The 19,107-nt window shown below is 42.4% G+C and overlaps 1 protein-coding gene across 1 annotated transcript in view; it reads left to right on the top strand.

Moving 5' to 3' along the window:
* Positions 1–19,107, top strand: part of KIT (KIT proto-oncogene, receptor tyrosine kinase) — a 54,872-nt gene that overhangs the window by 12,176 nt on the left and 23,589 nt on the right. Inside the window, exons 2-6 of the mRNA XM_059844815.1 lie at positions 5,991–6,230; positions 9,801–10,079; positions 12,661–12,797; positions 15,480–15,639; positions 18,459–18,648. Of these exons, the coding sequence (XP_059700798.1) occupies positions 5,991–6,230; positions 9,801–10,079; positions 12,661–12,797; positions 15,480–15,639; positions 18,459–18,648 (1,006 nt within the window). The remainder of the gene's footprint in view (positions 1–5,990; positions 6,231–9,800; positions 10,080–12,660; positions 12,798–15,479; positions 15,640–18,458; positions 18,649–19,107) is intronic.

The raw sequence follows: 19,107 nt of genomic DNA, 5'->3' as shown, positions 1-19,107 counted from the left end.
GTATTTGTACAGCTTAAATGATGATGACTATGAAGGTTATGGGCAACTGCAAGGGGAAAAGGCAGACGCTCAGAAGAGCCTGCCATGCCCTTTCAGTGTGTCCCAGCCCTTGGGGAGGCAGGGTGAGGGATTTGCCCTTGCTGAGCAGCAATGAACCTGTTGGCAGGGTGCTGCCAGTGCCGTGGGCTGGGCAGAGAGACTGGCACTGGATGTCAGCAGGTTGTGACTGTTCTGGGAATGGATATGTTCCACACAACTTGAGAGTGGAAGGGCGTGGGATAAGGCACAGGGATTTTTGTTTTATTTTTCTTTGGAAGCAATCTGTTGTGTTATAGAGCTGCCACAAACTTCTTGTTCCTTTTAATGTTTAGATAAGAGTTGAAAGAGGAAGTGGCCACAGAGAGACTAACCTGTTGGCCTAAGGTTGTGCAGGAAATCTGTGGCAGAGCTGGGAATAAAATCCGCAGTGTTTGACTCTTCGTTTTACTCCATGGCAGTCCCACATCCTTTGTTTGCTTGGCAGCTGGAGATGGTTTCCAGTTGCTTGTGAGCTTGATGTGGACTTGCACCTGATGTGCTCTTCCATGCTACAACAGTGTTGTGCTGAGGCTGAAAAGCTCCAGCATAAACTATATTTTTTCCCCAGGATGGTTCACTCCTCAGCCAGAGCTTTTGTTGTTTGCACATCCCTTAATTGTTACAGGAACATTCTGCTGTCCTTAATCATATCCCTGCAATTTGACCTGCATTTCCTATCAGTATTATCTACAGCTGTTTGATTTTCTAATTCCTGCAGCTTGGTTTTCCAGATGTTCCTTTTGCATGCAGAATTCACAACTGCTGTACTCCTCCTCTTTCCTCCCTCTCCCTTCATTTTAATATATTTATATATTCTTTTTTTCAGTTACACAGCCTTGTTCTCAAGTGATTGTTCCCAGCATCATAGTTTTTAAACCAAGTTTTTTATATTACAGAGAGAAGTTAGGGTTGTGGAAGTGAAGCTCTTCAGCTGTAGGACTCAAATTTAGTATATCCAGAATGAAACTTGGGCTGTCCAACTCTGAGCTTATTAGTTTATTTTAGGTTTGTTTTTTTTTTTTAATTGTGACTTATTTGCCATTATCAGTGTATTTTTGTTAGCATATAGGAATTACACCCTCCAGTTGCCTTTGAGGACAACTCTAGAGGGTCATCCAGAATCCCAGTGTGGTACTCTGGCTATGCAGTGTGTGGGGAATGTTGAATGTGTCACGGTGGGATCCACAATCTGTGATCAACAGTGGGATCATCTGCACCACTTGAGACCACAGGACCTATGTGGGCAGAAGACAGGTTTCCTCTCTTCTTGTCCTGGGTTGTTCCTGTGGTCAGCTGAGCCTTACTGAGATGGGGACACTCAGCTGAATATTGAGGTAGTACTCCACCTCCTTTTCAAAGGTGTGAAGAGGTGGAGAGAGGGTGGGGGCATGCCTTGGTGTTGGGTAGGTAACTAAGTAAGGATGCATACCCACACCTGGAAAACTTCCTGCATCCCATTGCTCAGAAACAATCCTGCTAGTGACTGGTAAAGCTAGGATCCCAAGTGGGATCATGAACACAGAGCTCTGGGAGGAGACAGCAAACACTGTTTCCCATGGGGTTTGGCACTTGGAGGTCCCTACTACCTCTAGCATATATACTGCCAACACAATTGTTTCCTGAATTATGGGTCTTGGTGTCGTGGCTGTGGTTCCATGGTTGATGTTACTGGAGTCCCCGGGGCGACAGGGGGCCTGGAAAGAGCCCCATCACTTGGGTGCCATACAAATGGAGCAGTCTCAGACATGAGTCTGAGAAAAGATGAGCAGAGAGCAGATGGACACATGCTGTGGGGATTAGTGCACCAGATTACAAGTTGTTAGTTAAACTCTCAGATTTCTGTCACTTAATTATTCCTCCAAAAAGAAGATACAAAGTCATTCTCATCTTTTTAAACACCATTTTAATTCCTTTTTTAAAGACAGATGATATTTTGGTACATAATACGAAGCACATCTAATAGTCATTCTGTTTACAACCGGTTGTCCCTACACTGTCATAGTTCTTTTGAAGAGACATTATTTTCAGAAGGCAAGAGGAAAAAACCCTTTACACTCTGGAAATCCTTTGCACAAGGTATTATTGAATTTCTAAGTTATTTTGCTGAGAATTCATAGACTGCTCAAAAGGAACCATAGCAAAATAAACTCGAAATATGAGTGATACTTCACCACATTGTGCTAGTTTCCTCATATTTTTCTCCAGCTCTGCTACATAGTGTATTTCTTTTGCCTCTGGACAGGTCAGGCTCTGCTGTGTTGTTTACTACGTTTAAAAATTTACCAATAACTTGCTAGATAGTCCTGCTAGTAAGTGTTGCAAAGACTTGAACTCCTAACCAGAATGGATAGGATCAGGGCTAGGGGAAAGAGTAGATAAAAATCATAAATGTTCCATAAGAATATGAAGTGATGTTTTTCTAATCTTTCTGGCAATAATTTTTTGTGGGATACTTTTTTATCGGTTCAGTCATGTGAGTTTATATGACAGATTCGTAGAATTCATGGAAAATTTCTGGTGGTGCTGGAAAAACAGGCACTGGCGGACTTGTCTTTTGGTTTTAGCACTGGTAAATCTCAATTGGAGGGAGATGAGGAGAGAACAAGGGCTTCCTCCAAAGCCCAGACCAGAAAGTAATTAGTCTCCGCAGGTGGTCTGGCCATCCTTTGCTTCCTCCTCTGTGGTGGATTTGTCAGGAGGAGGAGCAGTTACCTGACCTGGTCTTAATCCGGTATATACCTTAAGAATAACTAAAACTGTGAGATGAGTGAATTAAGTCTGGAGTGTATAACCTCATCCCGAGTAATTATCCGATTGTTTTTCCTGAACGTCTGTTGTTATCTGTGTGGGTAGGGAGATTCAGCCTCTGCATGGAGCTGCAGAGTGTGTTTTTGCATGCAAGTGGAGTTGGGTTTTGAGAAGTGCCCCCCTGACTGCGACGTGGCTGTTACACGTCCAGTCCAGCTGTGCAAAGCTGTGCTGTGCATCAGAGGGACACGGCCTTGAGTATTTGCAGGGCTATTGAGCTGGCCTTCGTAAGGGAAGGGTTTGTTACTGCAGAACCTGCCAGCATTTACACACAACACAGTGATGTGTACGGTTTGACAAATCCATCCTCAGGTCGCCAGTCAATTATGACATTAATCTTTACACTGCTACCTCTAATGGGTCCTTTTTTCCTCTGCAAACCTGTTGGTGATACCTGCACTTGATCTTCCCACAGCCTGTGCCCTAGGGTTGGGTTCTTAGGTAGGTTTGGGAAGCAGAAGCCTGATATCTGTCTGCCAGACTTCACAGGCCGTTGTTGTCTGGGCAGTTTGGAGCCTGCACTTACCCCGTGTGTCATTCCTGGGCTGGGGAAGTACCCAGGAGGGAAGTGGAGGGAGCAGTTCATGCAGCCAGGCTGGCTTGGCATTTCCTCAGGGGCAAGTAAACGAGTTTGTTCTCCGTGTAACTCTGGACACTTGGAATGAAGCCACCTCCTGCTGCAGCTGAGGCTGCTGCCGAGAGAGGGGGAGCACAGCTCGGGCCGGCAGGCTGGTGCGCTCATCCCGCTGCCTGCGCCCTGCCAGGGCTGGGAGCTGAGGCCACAGCAGCACTCACCTTGGGCTGCTGAGGGAGGCTGCCCTGTGCCCCGGTGAGGGCACACACACTCTGGTGTTTTTTCCATGGCAGGGTCTGTGCCCCTGCCCAGGTCTGTGCTCCTCGAGACACTGGCAGTGGGGGCCATCCCAGTCCAGCAGCTCCCTGGCCGGGCCCAAGCTGAGGCCTTGCTGGCTGCAGGCGTGGAGTGACGACAGTGAAGGTTGTCCACATCTTCTGTTTTCTCAGTGCTCCCTGACTGGTCTGTTAAGCTAGTGCTGGGATAGCTATACCACACCACACCTCTGCTGTTTATGCAGCTCATGTGCTTTGTCACTTGAACTGCCCTGTGGTCTGTGGGGAACGAGCAGATTAGTCTTCCAAAGAGGTCCCCATGGAGGACCTGTATGGTTGTTCAGGAGCCCTTCTCAGAGGTCTTTGCCCTCTGTCTTCTCACATGCCAGAAGTTCCTGGCTCTGAACTGAGGGGTTTGAAAATCACAGGTGTTCTTGCCTCAACCCTCCTGTCAGACACCTCTGCCCAGGGCAAAGGATTTTTCTAGCTTTCCTCTTTACCATTCCACTGCTGACTGGGACTTGTTCTTCTGAGATCTCGGACTTCCACTCTTTGTGTTTGAGCTACTGTACCACAGCTCACACACATACCTGCACTTTGAGGTAGCAGATCTGAAATTAAAAGTTGTTTTTTTCTGCCTTTTTTTGGGCAATTTTTATTTCTAAGATGGTTGTTTATGCGTTCAGTCATGGAAGCATATATGCAGGATTAGTAGACCTCACGTGGAAAATTGCTTGGTGACACTGGAAGAGTGAATGCCAGTTGAGTTTAACACTGATAAATTCTAATTTCAAGGGGGGCTCCTTTCAGACTGGAAACAAACAAAGTAATTAGTCTCTGCAGGTGGTCTGGCCATCCTTTGCTTCCTACTCTGTGGTGGATTTGTCAGGAAGAGGAGCAGTTACCTGACCTGATCTTAATCCAGTATATACTTTAAGAGCGACTAAAGCTGTGAGATGAGTGAATTAAGTCTGGAGTGTATAACCTCATCCCGAGTAATTATCCGATTGTTTTTCCTGAACGTCTGTTGTTATCTGTGTGGGTAGGGAGATTCAGCCTCTGAATGGAGCTGCAGAGTGTGTTTTTGCATGCAAGTAGCATTTTCACTGGCATGACTCTGCTACTACACATGGATGTAGTAGCAGAGTCATGCCAGTGAAGACTGTACACAGACTTGTACAACTGTGTGGCATGAGCAAACAGCACTATTATTGTAAGCTGAGTATTACTCTGAAAGGGGAAGGGTTTGTTACTGCAAGATCACCTCAGTACTTACCTGTGTTCTTCTGATATTCAGGTGGTCCAAAACAGTGAGAATTTATCTGGATTTTTGACTGTGAACTGCATTTTTGTAGTTGCACTAATACTTTCAAATCATGGGTATGCTAACTCAGCAACCCCCTGATTGGCTTGCCCTGACAGTAGAGCCAAGGAAGCCTAAATGTGCTCCTTTCTCTGTGTAGACAGCTGGGGAGTGGTTGGGAGTTGTGATCTGGGACTGCTAATTTTACAGAGGTTTACTTTGTGAGAACATTTAAAACATTGTGTTAGGGTGTGGTGTTCAGTGGAAAAGCAGCTAAATTGTCAATTAGAGCTGCTTTGGTGACTGGGAGATTGGTGCCTCAGTGAAACTAATTTGGCAGCATTGGGATGGAAACTTGAAGACTATTTTGCATGGTTTTTTTATGTAAGCAATGTTGATTTGGCACTTCAGGTAAAGAAACAAGCAGGTATGGAAAGCATGTTCTGATGCCTTCATTAAACTGGACGCTTCTAATTTAAGAGTATGAGTGGAGCATCTGAATATATGAGAGAGCAGTTATAAAAAGATAACTGTTGAGCAAGGAAACTTTAGTTCTTGGCAACATACTGAGTAAATGACAAAGAATGATTAAAAGTGCTGCCATGTAGGATCAGACTCATATGTTCTTGAATTTAATTTTTAAATAGCTTGGGTCTGTTCCCATTCAAAAGCCAAAACATTGCAGAGAGTGGTGCATCTGAAACTTTAGTTTCCAAAGGTCTTTTAGAGGCCAGTTTCCACCTGCACTGGTTATTTTCTCTGTGTGCCAAAGGTGCTACAAGCCAAAAGATGTCTGTAGAATTGCACAGTGCCGTTGCAGCTTAGTATTTTTAAGAAATAAATCCCAAAATATTAGTTGCACATACACAGCTATAAATAATAATTTAGCTGCAGAAAAAAAGGAGAGTGTTGTATTGACAGACATTCTATTTTGTGCCTTTTTTTTCCCCAGGTGGTGCACTGTCCCATGTGGAGTCTTTACGGGTTGTGAATAAAGGAGAGGAATTAAGGCTGACATGCAACGAGGAGGGACCTGTGACGTGGAATTTCCAGAACTCAGACCCATCGGCAAAAGCAAAGAGCTCCAACGAGAAAGAGTGGCACACCAAAAATGCAACAGTCAGAGACATAGGCAGATACACATGCAGAAGCAAAGGGAGTATTGTCTCCTCTTATTATGTTTTTGTTAAAGGTAAATATCAATGAAGGCATTATTTTTGCTTCCCACCCCTCCCCTTCCCCCTGCCCCGCTTCCACAGTAGATATTGAAAGACAGACTGAATTTGAAGTACAGCGGGGGAGCACAATCTGATAAAATAAATGTTCCTCCCTGTCCAGTAGGAAGAAATCTCATTCTCTGCTTTGCTTGCAATGGCCTTTCTCAGTAGCACAAGGTTCTGGATGAGTTTCTCTTTACATCCCCATTAATTTTGTGGTAAAGTTTATCCAAGCTCCCTTTCTAGATGCTACCTAAGTGACCTCATTCTGTTGCATGAGTCAGTTATACAGTGAAGAAGCAAAAAATATGTAGAAATGTCTTTTTAATTCCATGCCATCCATCAGCATGGAGTCATGTAAAGTTTGGTCCCAAGCTTTTAATTTACTGAGGCAGTTAGCCTAAAGGATTTGGTCTTTTGAGACTGTGCTCCCAGGCCTGGGAGCCATCAGCTCTGCCATCAGCTTCTGATCTACCTTGTGACTGATCAGAAATGCTCAGACATGGACAAAAGTGCTTCTGCTCTGACACATTTCTCAATCCTTTATTGCTCTTTGTGCAGTGTTTTCTTCAGATTTCTTCTCTGCTGATGTATGTCTACATCAGCTGCCTCTGAGCTCACAGTTTACCATGCCTGGCACTTTCCCAGGAAAATGGGTTTTTTTCTTCTCCTTCACATAGCTCTGGTGCTCTTCCTAACCTGTTGATGGAACAAAGTCTTACGGCATCATTGTTGAAGACAGCATTCCTTGACCAGCAGCGGTTGTCTCAAAGAGCCCCTTCTGAACCCTGCTAGTCCTTTGAGAATTACTGCAGGGTTGTTCTCCAAGACAGGGAGATACCAGCACAGAAAAGCACAGCACAGCATAGGTTATTTTCATGAGGGAAGGTGTCTGGCATAGAGCCCACACAATTTAAAGAGTGGTCCTTTAACTGCTCCTGAGTTCTCCAAATAGCCATGCAGGTACCATGGATAAGTTTTCTTGACTTTCTGTTTTTCTCTGAGACTGTGACTAAAGGAAATCTGACATGTATTTTACCTACATGTGGTAAACAATCTTTACTTTACCTACCCTGATTTTTTTCCTGAAGGTTATGGTAATTATCTCAGACAGCTGTGATGGTAGAGATGTTTATGCCTTCCATTACATGAGTGATTCCTTCATGACTCCTTCATCTCAGGATTGCAGGCAGCTCTCCTGAGCATGCTTGCCAAAGCATCAGTGAAGTTGTGTGGCCCACATGCAACACGTTATTATCTTTTTTCTCAAAATGTGCAACCTTAACTTTGACAAGATCCTGGCAGTAAAATAAGTACGTTTGTGAGGTTGACCATCATTTTGCATCAGGCATGGTTTAATGACATCTTACCTCACCTGTAAGATGCTGCCATATGCTCTGCTGCTTGTGGGGTTGCCACAAACACCCTATTATACTTTTCTGCTTGTAAGGTGGAGTGAAGAGAGAGCAGGACCAAGAACCTCGATCCTACATAGTGACACCTAAAATGGTGGCATCTGTTGATATCTTATGTTCTTCTGAACATACTAAATCCAAATTTCTTCTGTTTCTGCGACCAAGAATGACACAACGTTGACAGACTGTGGATGTGTATCTGCTTCACCTTTCTCTTTTGGCAGAAAGTACCCGTGTTGTATCTAAAAAGCATATTTTTTCCTGATCCAAGCAAGCCTAGTTCAGACTCCTGCACAAGAGAGAAAAATTTATTGGTTTTGATCTCAAGTTTTTTCAGATGGAAGCACTGATAAGCGCTGTCACAGCACAAGCACTTGTGCTGGAAACTGTGTTCTGCAGTATGCCCAGAAGGCAAGTGCAACCCAAGACGTCCATGGGGTAGAAGGCCATGAAAGGAAGAACATGACTGTGTGCAGCCTTGTTTATGTCTGGATACTCTGTAGGAAGTCCTTTCATGTCTTCTCACTCTGCTGTTCCCTTCCAGATGGGGATTGAAGAAGCAAGGGGAGCACCTCAGCAATTCTGTTTGCTCCGGTCAAGGCCTTGCCTGCAATTTCAGCTGTTAGTGAAACAGGTCTTTTGTTCCTGCTATTTTCAAAAATTTCTTTTATTTTTTGGTAGTTGCTGGGAGCCATACTTTCTGCCTAATGAAGATGTCTTGGTTCTGTCCATACTGGAGAAAGAGGGAGTTAGTAGAAAGCAATTAGTTATGTCTGTTACCAGGGACATTTAGATGAGCACTTGTAATCCATCTTCTTCCTGCTCAGAAGTGACAGCTGGTCATAGCATTTCTTTTAAGATCTCTGAGTGCAAAATGTCACATTTTGCTTCTGTTCAGAAATGATTTAGATTTTTTTTTCATTTGTTAGTAGTCTCCATCCTCTAACTCTAGACTGATGCTTCAAAACTTGTAGTTTGTGGGGGCTTCTTGGGTGATAATATCAAATTCAGCTAAAGCTACACCCTCATGCTAGGGTAGAAACCAGCCAGTAACTTCTCTGTTCAGTGATGAAAAACCCCTGATGTAGTAAATTGCTTCCATAAACCTCCCAGGCTTCATTTTCAGTCTGGTACTTCTTGTCTTAAACCAAGTGCACATTGTCCATCATCTTAAACAAATTCTCTCAGTTCCTTGGTAAGCCATGGTTTGTTGATCTATAATCATTCAAGTTGCAAGTATGTTTGCAAAAGAGAAAGAAAACTTTTCTCTATGTTTTTGTTTTTCAAATTCATTCTACTCTGTAGAAAGGGCAGATGGAATCTCAAATAAACTTTTACAGAGTGTTTGTCATCACACATTCCTTTATTTGTGTGTTTGCCAGCTTTTTAGCATTTTAAGGTCATGACATATCATAGGCTTCAACTTTGGTTGTAGAGGTGTTTAAAGTACTATATGTTTGTGTGCTGTGGTTGGCTGAGATGAAATGCTATAGGAAAATTATCTTGTGAAAGATTGCATGATTATTTTTCAATCAGATGTGCTGTTTGTATGCCCAGTTTTACTTCTAAGGAGGCTAAAAATAATCTCTGCTTTCAGGGAGCGGAGAGAAAGAGAGAAGTTGTTTGCTGCTTCCTCTGGTAGCAATGTGTGTTCATTTAGATTATGTATTTTACAGAAGTGAAAACCATAATTTAGGTGCTTTTCAACTTCCATTTGCTCATAAATTTCTTTCAAACCCTCCCGTGGGCATGAAACCTTACAGCCCTGCCACTAGCTAAAAGCAAATTACTTCTAGTGGTCTGTGAAAATCTGTTTACTGTTGTGGGGATATTTTGGACCTAAACAAGGCAAAAAAAATGCCCTTCATCTTCAAATAAAAAAGCAGTAAGATTATTTTTAGTGCACATGATTCTTTAGTGTATCTGGTATGGAATGCTACTGCACGTCTCATGTCGTGCTGCTCTTTTAGGAGAAAATTTTATGTCTCTTGGTAAACATGAATTAGGCAATACTCAGTTTTACTGGCTGAAAGTAAAACTTTCTTTGTTGACAAGTGCCCAATTGTAGAGTTAGGGTAATCAGAAGTTCCCATGCCAGCTTGTCTGACAGATCTTTGTGTTTCTTCACAGATCCAAATGTTCTCTTCCTTGTTGATTCTCTAATCTATGGAAAAGAAGACAGTGACATCCTGCTTGTGTGTCCACTAACAGATCCAAATGTTACAAATTTCACACTGAAAAAATGTGATGGAAAACGTCTCCCCAGAAATATGACGTTCATTCCCAATCCCCAGAAAGGCATCGTTATAAAGAATGTACAGAGGTCGTTCAAGGGCTGCTACCAGTGCTTGGCCAAGCACAATGGAGTTGAGAAGATATCAGAGAAGATTTTCTTGAATGTGAGACCAGGTAACACAGGATTTTTGCTTTCTTGTAGAGAACCTGATTCTCAGGCAATGTAGAGAAGGACTGTGAAGCCCCACTGCTGTCCAAAGCAAAGTGGTGAGCTCAGAAAACTTGTTTGGGGCAAGTTGTGTCAGGGCACAGATTATTACACTTAGCTTGTGGCTGTGCCCGGAAGGTTTGGCCATGATGAGCTTTATTTTCTGTTCCTGGTGATTTCCAGGCATTTTTTAAATCATTATAAGAAACGTGGGTTGTGCTGTTAAATTCTGAGAGCAAATCAGTGCCCTGAGGTTTGTACAGGTTTGCGCAGGCAAAATTATTTCAGTGCCTGACTCCTGTTTCTGTTGCCCACAAGTGACAGTAGCAGGAACTGATTGAGGGCATTGAAGAAGAGGGATTTGGTGGACAGGCAGAGTTTATGGAAGGAGAAGGTCTTTGTCTTCATGATATTGAGTGAAGATGGTCACAACAGCAGCTGTGTGCACAGATGATGATGGGCAATGCATTGTGACTGAGCTGTTACATGCAGCACTATGCTTGGCAAACCTGTTGGTGATACCCTGCACTTGACCTTCCCACAGCCTGTGCCCTTGGGTTAGGTGCTTAGGTGTCTTTGAGAAGCAGGAGAAGCCTGATATCTGTCTGCCAGACTTCACGGGCCGGTGTTGTCTGGGCAGTTTGGAGCCTGCACTTACCCCGTGTGTCATTCCTGAGCTGGGGAAGTACCCAGGAGGGAAGTGTGGAGGGAGCAGTTTAGCCAGCCAGGCTGGCTTGGCATTTCCTCAGGGGCAAGTAAACGAGTTTGTTCTCCGTGTAACTCTGGACACTTGGAATGAAGCCACCTCCTGCTGCAGCTGAGGCTGCTGCCGAGAGAGGGGGAGCACAGCTCGGGCCGGCAGGCTGGTGCGCTCATCCCGCTGCCTGCGCCCTGCCAGGGCTGGGAGCTGAGGCCAGGCCACAGCAGCACTCACCTTGGGCTGCTGAGGGAGGCTGTCCTGTGCCCTGGTGAGGGCACACACACTCTGGTGTTTGCTCCATGGCAGGGTCTGTTTCACCTGCCCAGGATTCTGTTTGGAGGTTGAGGAGTGAGGACCATCTCAAGCGTGGAGTTTGCAGTGGCTAGTTTAAGTCTTTGTTTTCTGATGATTTGGAAATTCAGCATTGTCAATCTCAGTATTGTAATTACTGTGCTGTAGAGTTTGGTCCTTACTGAGTTCACCAAGTAAAACTCCCACTTTCTCCTTGGCTCAACTTTTAAATGCATTGGAGATGCTTTGGTGGGTAATGATTTTGTAGTTATAACCACAGCACTCAGACCCTCAGATGTGAGCTTCTGGTACAGAAAGACTGAAGAGGCATCCGGGAAACAGGGAGCTATGCAGGAGTACTCAGATACAGAGCAACTATGATAGCACAGGGAGTGTTTGTTTATGTACAGCCCTTCTCAAAACCATGAGGGGCTTTATGGACTTAGGCCTTTTTTTTTTGGATGTCCCGAGATGTTTCTGGCAGATGAGAACACAGAATGCCTTCTGCAGTGGCATCCTTCTGTCACTTGGATACTTCTGAGTGCTGAGGGGGATTTTTGTGTGAGCCTTTATATCTAAAGAGAGCAAACATGTTTCTTTGTTCTCTTCTGTAGCTTCTTGCAGCAACATGAGGAAAACATTATTGTTAAAGTACAAATGGCTGAGAAGCATGGGGTTTTCCTAAGTTTTGTACAATTTACCTAAGATAACTACAAAAGTTATGTCAGAGACAGAAAGAGAGTCTGCAAGACCTTGTCTGATACATGCTACAGTCTGATACATTCACAGTCTTTGTCTTCCTGTGTAAAAGCCCTAGAGCAAAGTTAACTGGAGTATAATAAAAGAGGAAAATTTGAAGAAAGGATAAAGAAAATAGAAAAACAAGCCACAAAGGGAACACAGGAAGAGTTGAAGAGCTTTGCAGAAGCAGGAGACACATAGTCCTCAGATTCACCTGACTGTTGACAAAAGACATCCTGAAGCAGAACAGGGTACAGTTACCCCATGTCTGCATGTCACCACCTGCTTCTTGGGTGACAAACTGTGAGCCACCACTGTAAGCAGAGATTGTGATGCTTTCAGGCACAGGTGTGCAGAATTCCTTGAGTAGTACCTGTCCTTCTTAGGCTGTCCATCAGGGACCTGTCAGACAGTACTTTCTGTTGGCTGCAATGTTTTGTAATTAAAATCTGCAGTTAGTGCTGGGCTGCTGTTCTTCAGTGACTGATCCTCACCGTGTTTTCAGTTCCAGAGCACTACTTTTTAATTGCTGTCACAAAATGAATCGTCTCATTGATGGTTCAACATCATTCAGGTTTCTTCATGCAAGTTGCTATGCTCTAACAAGTATTATCTAACTTTTAAATGTAATTTGAAGCAAAGTTGAAGCAGAAATGTGCTTGTTGTAAAGGAACAACTGTGTAATATGTTAAAAAATTTGAATACATCTCAGAGCCTTGATTTTATTGGAAAGTTAATTAATGACTGTTGATTTTTATCCCCCCCGGAAGAGCTGAGACTAATGAAAAGTAATAAACTTCTAAATTGTTTTCCAGTTCACAAAACTCTTCCTGTCATCACCTTATCAAAAAGTTATGAGCTTCTCAAAGAAGGGGAAGAATTTGAAGTTACATGCATAATCACGGATGTGGATAGCAGTGTACAAGCTAGTTGGATTCCTCACAAAAGTGGGGTAAGTTCCTTTAATTCATGTATCATGTGTGCCTCAGCACAGTACACAGACTCTCTGTAGACATTCCCATGCTTGTCTTGGGTACCTGATGCTGTGTTGATTTGGATTTGTTGCGTTTACAAAGATTCAGTATCCCACAGACTGGTGAGAGGGTAGCAACTGTCCTGTGCCCTTGAGGATGGCTGGGAGGAAAAGCATCTGCATGGGTTTCTCTTCCCAAAAAGAAATTAAAGTTAGGCTCTTCAATGTGAAGTTCAGGTGACCTCTGTTGGGCTTCCTAAATACGGAAGCGTGGAGTGCCTACACATCACATTGCAATCAATGGGAGCTGCAAATATCAACACATGGACTGCAAATTACATATTCTAGTTGTTATCATTAACAGTAAAATACCTGCTAATTAGCATGGGGTTGTGCGTGACAGGAATAGTAGTAGGCATTCATAGGAATGATTAATTCATTTAAATTACATGGTGTGCCTCACTAACTGGAAAAGCTCTGAAAAATGAACCAGTGAACTGGCTTCTGTCTGCTAGTGATAGATGAAGTTACTGACTAGCATCACCAAATTAAATTATTGAGAGGCTCAGTGCTCCAGAAGTTTGATACTGGCAGTGCAACTATTCTGCAGAAAAGGGGCAGAGAGATCCCCTTCCCTGCTAAGCCAGTGTGCTGCCAGCTGTGCCTTTGAAATGAGCAGCAGGCACTGGGTTGTTCTCAAGAATGCTTCTTGATCTTCTGGGTATACCTTGAAATTTAAATTAATTAAAAGCCCTTGTGAAGACTTTTTAGTAACTCCTACCATATACTTTCCCATGCTAATTGACTGATCTTTTACTGCTAATGTTAGTGCCCAGAATACATAATTCTCAGCCCATGTGTATGGAAGACTCCTGTGGTATTTGGATAAATCACATCTCCTCAGGCACATAACAAACAGGAGTCCTGTTCCCTGGGGCTGGGCTTGCTGTGCTTAGCGAATCCACCAGCTCTGGCAAAGCTGTTCTTGCTAGGTGCTCGCTGCTCCAGAAATCCCACCCCACAGCTCTGAATGTTGGGAAGTTCTAAGTGACACGAAGGTGGCTTGGGACATGCAGATCTGCTTTTGTTCCTTTGCTGGACCTTCATCTGAGAATTTCATTTCTTCTCTCATTCCCCTCCCTTTCCTGTGTTACAGATTGATGAAATTGAGGCCTTCCCTTCAGTTTTTGTGCTTTATAACTTTTTATTTAATGTGTAAAAGCCACAAGGAAAGTATTTTACCAATAAGTTTGACTTTTCTGTCCTTTCTAATAAATAGTAGGAGCTGCTGTCTTTGAAATACTGACTATCAAATTGAATTTTGTATTGAAAGAGAATGCATAAATCTCATCTTAAGTAGATTCAGAATTACGTTTTGTCCTGAATAGATGAGAGAAAAAACACCAAAATGCTTTTTCCATGTATGACTGAAGTTATTGCCACTTTTGAAAATTAGGAGACTGGCTATTAGCAAGAATATCCATACTGAATATACTTCTCATGTGATTTTTACAAGTCAGGAGGAATCAAAACTGCATTGAGAAGCTTTAATTTGTCTAGAAGCTCTTGGAACATCCAAGAATTGTAATAATTAAATTAGAAAATAACAAGTCCAGGTCTGCATTTGGTTTAATCAGTGTAAATTTTATCAGTCTTTCCAACCATACTGAAAGTTCTCACAGAGACTAAAGTCAGCATCACAAAGCATTTATTTTTTCTGTGCATATGTATAGAATCATGACATATTTAAGAGAATAAAGTTTACAGTTTCCTTTAAGATTAATAAATTTTTATTGCTGTGGACCAAGAATCGGAGTGGGTACCAGTGGGAGGATGCTGTGTATAGCCTGCTGCCAGCAGGGCTCTCTGCAGCATGCCTGCAATCAGGAGATGCTGTGGCCTTGAAACATAGAGCAACATGGCTAAAATGAAGCTCCAGGATGTTAAATTCTCTCTTGTCATTCGCTGGGAAGCATTGCAACCATTAGAGTTGCTGAACTTCAGGCACCATTTGGGGGATGAGCCACACTTCTGACATGCAATGACTTTATACAAGAGCTTCAGCTTCTGAGCATTAGGAAAGTCAGGACCCAGTGGTCATTTTACATCAAGCCCTGCAGTTAAAAGTGCTGTTTGTGCAAATAAAACTTTCAGTTGGTTACTCACCCTCTCACCAATACTCACCTTAGTATTGGAAATCCAGCCAGAATGAGCTGGGTCTGACCTTGGGCAAGACAGCCTTGTCGTCAGGTAATGGGAACATTTGAAGAAGCTAGAGGTCTAGTTCTTTTTCTCTTGGGTTGGTCTCCTCCATTTGGCTCTCTTGGGGCAGGTGAGCGTAGTTCCAAATTCACCCCACCCCATGTCCCTCCACATTCTTGCCTTGGAAGGGAGCTTGAGGAGAAAAGAAAAAAAAAAAAAAAAAAAAAAGAAGGGGAGGGGATAGGACTTAGGAGAGGACATTATCTCCAAAAGGCAGCTGATCACACACTTGTTTTGCATGGAGAGACTCTAGTGACAGGTTTGTCGTGCTGGCTTACTATTCCAGTTTAAAGTTATGAATATTAATATGGCAAAGTTATAATTACTTCTATTTTTAATTTATCTAGGAAAGATGATGCATACACAGTGTTTTAGATGTTAATTGTTTTTTACCGACAGATTGTTACAAGCAAAAGCAGAAATTTGCGTGATTATGGATACGAAAGGAAATTAACATTGAACATCCGTTCAGTGGGAGTTAATGATTCTGGAGAATTCACATGCCAAGCAGAAAACCCTTTTGGAAAAACCAATGCCACAGTAACCTTGAAAGCTCTAGGTAAATACTTCTTGTAGAAACCTTAACATTTCTAAGAGCAGGTGATGAAAAGTGAGAACACTGGAGAGTCTCTCCTTCCTTCTCTCTCCTTTTCCCCAAACCTCAGCAAGTTAAGTTGGTCTTCTGTAAAGGTTATTGCTGACTGGTACAGTATGGGATGGCTCAGGAAGTTGTGGTGTATCTGACTGCTTTAATTTCTATAGCCCTTTGCTTGTTATTGGAAAGTGATACTAGAACAAGTACCCAGCAGTTTTTCTGTCCCTCTGGTTAGTCTCATCCTTCCTGGTTTAATCTAAAATTTAAACCGGTTTTAACAAAGCAGCTAATTTCCCTGCTGTTGGTACGGTCCCTATGCGCAAGTAATTTGGCAGCACAAGTGCAAAGCACATCTTCAATACCTGCCTTCCAAGCATGGGGAATCTCACTGACAGTGTGTCAATGCCTTTATGTAGAAGCTGTAGTTGTACCTCTATTTAAAGTAATGCTGTGAGCAACATCATGGTGCACAAAGACAGCATGAAATTGTTCCGGAGGTCACTCCCTTGTTAAACCCACTATCCATCACTTCTACATGTTTTGGATCATGTGCCTAAACTGAGCGAACTCCCTTCCTCCTCTTGTTTAATAACAGATGTGTTTAGAGTCTGCTATATATTAACTTGGGTGACACACAGTGCCTTTTGAATTTTAAAGCTGCTGAAACCTGCTCATTTGAAAAATTGAGTACGATTAAGGACATATTGGTATAGTTAATAAGATCATTCTGGTCTGTGTAGTTGCTACAGTTGTTTCAGTTCCATTCAAGGGTGTAGTAACTAAGGGAAGTGTAGCCCTGGATTCTTTTTTTCCTTTTCAAATCCGTTTTTCTGTTGCACAAACTCGCACTCCAGCCACACTGCTTGTTTTGCTTTCCCTGGTAACGTAAAGAAAACAGAAGTGTTTGACCTGTGTGGGTCAGATCTTCAGCAAGCAGGCCGAGGTTTGAGTGCCCTTAACCTTGCTGTGGTCGAGGGGGTAGGGCTCACAATGAAAGGGATGTTTTCCTCATTTTTTTACAGGAGAGACTACATTCATATGTAAAAGAGTGATACAATGTGAAGTATGAAAGAAAATCTTCTCCCTAAGGGGATCAATGTGAAAGCTTTTATTATAAGAGGAGGGAAGTTCTTCACTACAGAAATTCTTAGTACTACTACATATGCAAATGTAGCTTTAAAAAGGATTGACTTTGGAAAGTCTGGGGTTTAAAATAAAGCATGTTATTATAAAAAGTAGAAAATAAAATTTTTGTTTAGTAAAATACAAAGTTTGTATTTAATAAAAAATGCCAGAGAAAAAGTGCAGTCTTTCCTTTCTGAGATAGTTTTCTCTTTCCACCCTCTTAAATTTGACTTATTTAAACTCCAACGTTTGGATATCTTTCACTATTTATTGTCAAACTGACTATATTTACCTGAACTGTGCCAGCTCCCAGGGTCCTGGGAAGTGGTGTATGGTACATACCTAGAGATCTGGGATTGCAATATTTACTAAATCACTGTGGCATTAACATTAGCCAAAAGTTTTACAAGAAATATGGGTATTTTTTTGTAAAAAAATTCCTAATTGCTTCTCTATCAGATAATGTAACTGTAGAAGGTACTAGAACTGCATTACAGGGACTGATAGCATTATATTAAAATTTTATTTGAAGGGAGTTGGGTCTGATTTTGAATATAGCTTGCATAGGGAATCCTGTGTTTATACAGAGAACTGAAAAAAGCACTGCAAAGGAACTGCAAACCTTTAGTTTCCAGATTTGAAATCTTTTCCTCTTTTCTAATGGTGGAGACCATTTTAGAGCATCCCTGCCTGCTGTGAATTTACTTCATCCTTTCTTCTTCAAAGCATCTGTCAAGCGCTCTGGCAGATCCATATGCTTTCAGCAAGCCCCACTGGCTCTGGCTTTCCCAAGCTCGGGTGCCCAGCTGGCCACAGCAGTTTGATTACTAGAAAGTGGGAAGAAGCAGAGCTCTGAGATTGACTTTAGGTCTAAATTCAAGCTCTCAGTAAATGTGTTTCCTTGTAATTGCAATCTGCCTGTCAAACTGATGATTCCCTTATGAATTTCTGTAATAGGACTAAAAACTTGTCTTTTTAAAGTGAATCCTCAATCTGATGAGTTTATTAATGAAATTAAAACCACTACAGCAAGGATGTTGTTAGACATGATATTTTGGAACGGAACTGCACAGTGATAAATAGTATCTGCCAAATGAAAGATTAAGACCCAGCAGCAGATGTACAGAAATGCCTTAGTTTAAGATGATTGGTATCTAGGCCTGTGGACTTAGCACATTTTTCTCTAATTACAGTTTTTAATAGCTTAATTTGTAATGTTGTTCTTAATTACTCTTGACAAAGAAACCTCTAATACTCTAGTATGCTGTAATAAATGATTTTATCTTGCTTTTTTCATAATGTTTCTTTCACGCCAGACAGTTAGCCAGTCAAATTTTTGGAAAAATAGAAATACCTGAGTAGAATCAAACACATGCTTGCACTTTTCCAAATGCATATAGAAGGTATTTGTCACCAGAAGATGGAATTATTGGTGCTAAGGCACTCAAGGCTGCTTTAAGTTCTGTGCCGCATGCTACATGTAGCTAATAATGTTGGTTTTGGCAGGTGAGGGTTTAAGTACTGCTTTGCAGATAAGGTCTCCTGTTTCACACTTGTTGTTTGATTACTGATCTTGAAGTCATCTGAGTGTGGTTAGAGTACTCACAAACTTCTAAATGGCCCTGAAATTGTGTTTCTTCTCCTCTTACGACCATCAGCTAAAGGATTTGTCCGCTTGTTTGCAACAATGAATACCACAATAGATATAAATGCAGGACAAAATGGAAACTTAACTGTTGAATATGAGGCATATCCAAAACCAAAGGAAGAAGTCTGGATGTACATGAACGAAACATTACAGAATTCCTCAGACCATGATGTCAAGTTCAAGACTGTGGGCAATAACAGGTAATATGCTTGGCTGTAGTGTCAATTTCACTCTGGAACAGCAGACTAGAGTCTGCTCTGGAAAGAGGAAAGTGGGTATGGTGAGAAAATTGTGACTATAAAAGATGTAGTACGTGTGGCTTGCCACAGTAACTGGTGCAGTCTGCCGACCTACATTTGGAATAGCATCGAGCTAACTGCACCATCTGAGGACCAGCATGCTGTTTACTCACGAAACTACATTTCTGTCCAATAAGCAAAAAAGAGAATTAAGGTTCGTTGTGTGCAGGAACTTCCTTCACTGCCACAGCAGACCCCAGTGCTCTGGAAAAAAGCTTATGTTTTTATTTCTGCGAAACACTCTTCTCTCCTGATCCCTTGTCTTCCAAAACTCCAGTGAAGCACCTCGAACATGTGGCTTAGGTTGAGAATCTGTGTTCCTTCCTCAGTGAGAAGAGGAGCAGGCTCAGACCGTGATGC

Source organism: Haemorhous mexicanus, chromosome 4 (assembly GCF_027477595.1).
Source record: "Haemorhous mexicanus isolate bHaeMex1 chromosome 4, bHaeMex1.pri, whole genome shotgun sequence".
NCBI lineage: Eukaryota > Metazoa > Chordata > Aves > Passeriformes > Fringillidae > Haemorhous > Haemorhous mexicanus.
The sequence above is the reverse complement of the archived record's forward strand: the minus strand, read 5'-3'. Positions and strand labels throughout refer to the sequence as shown.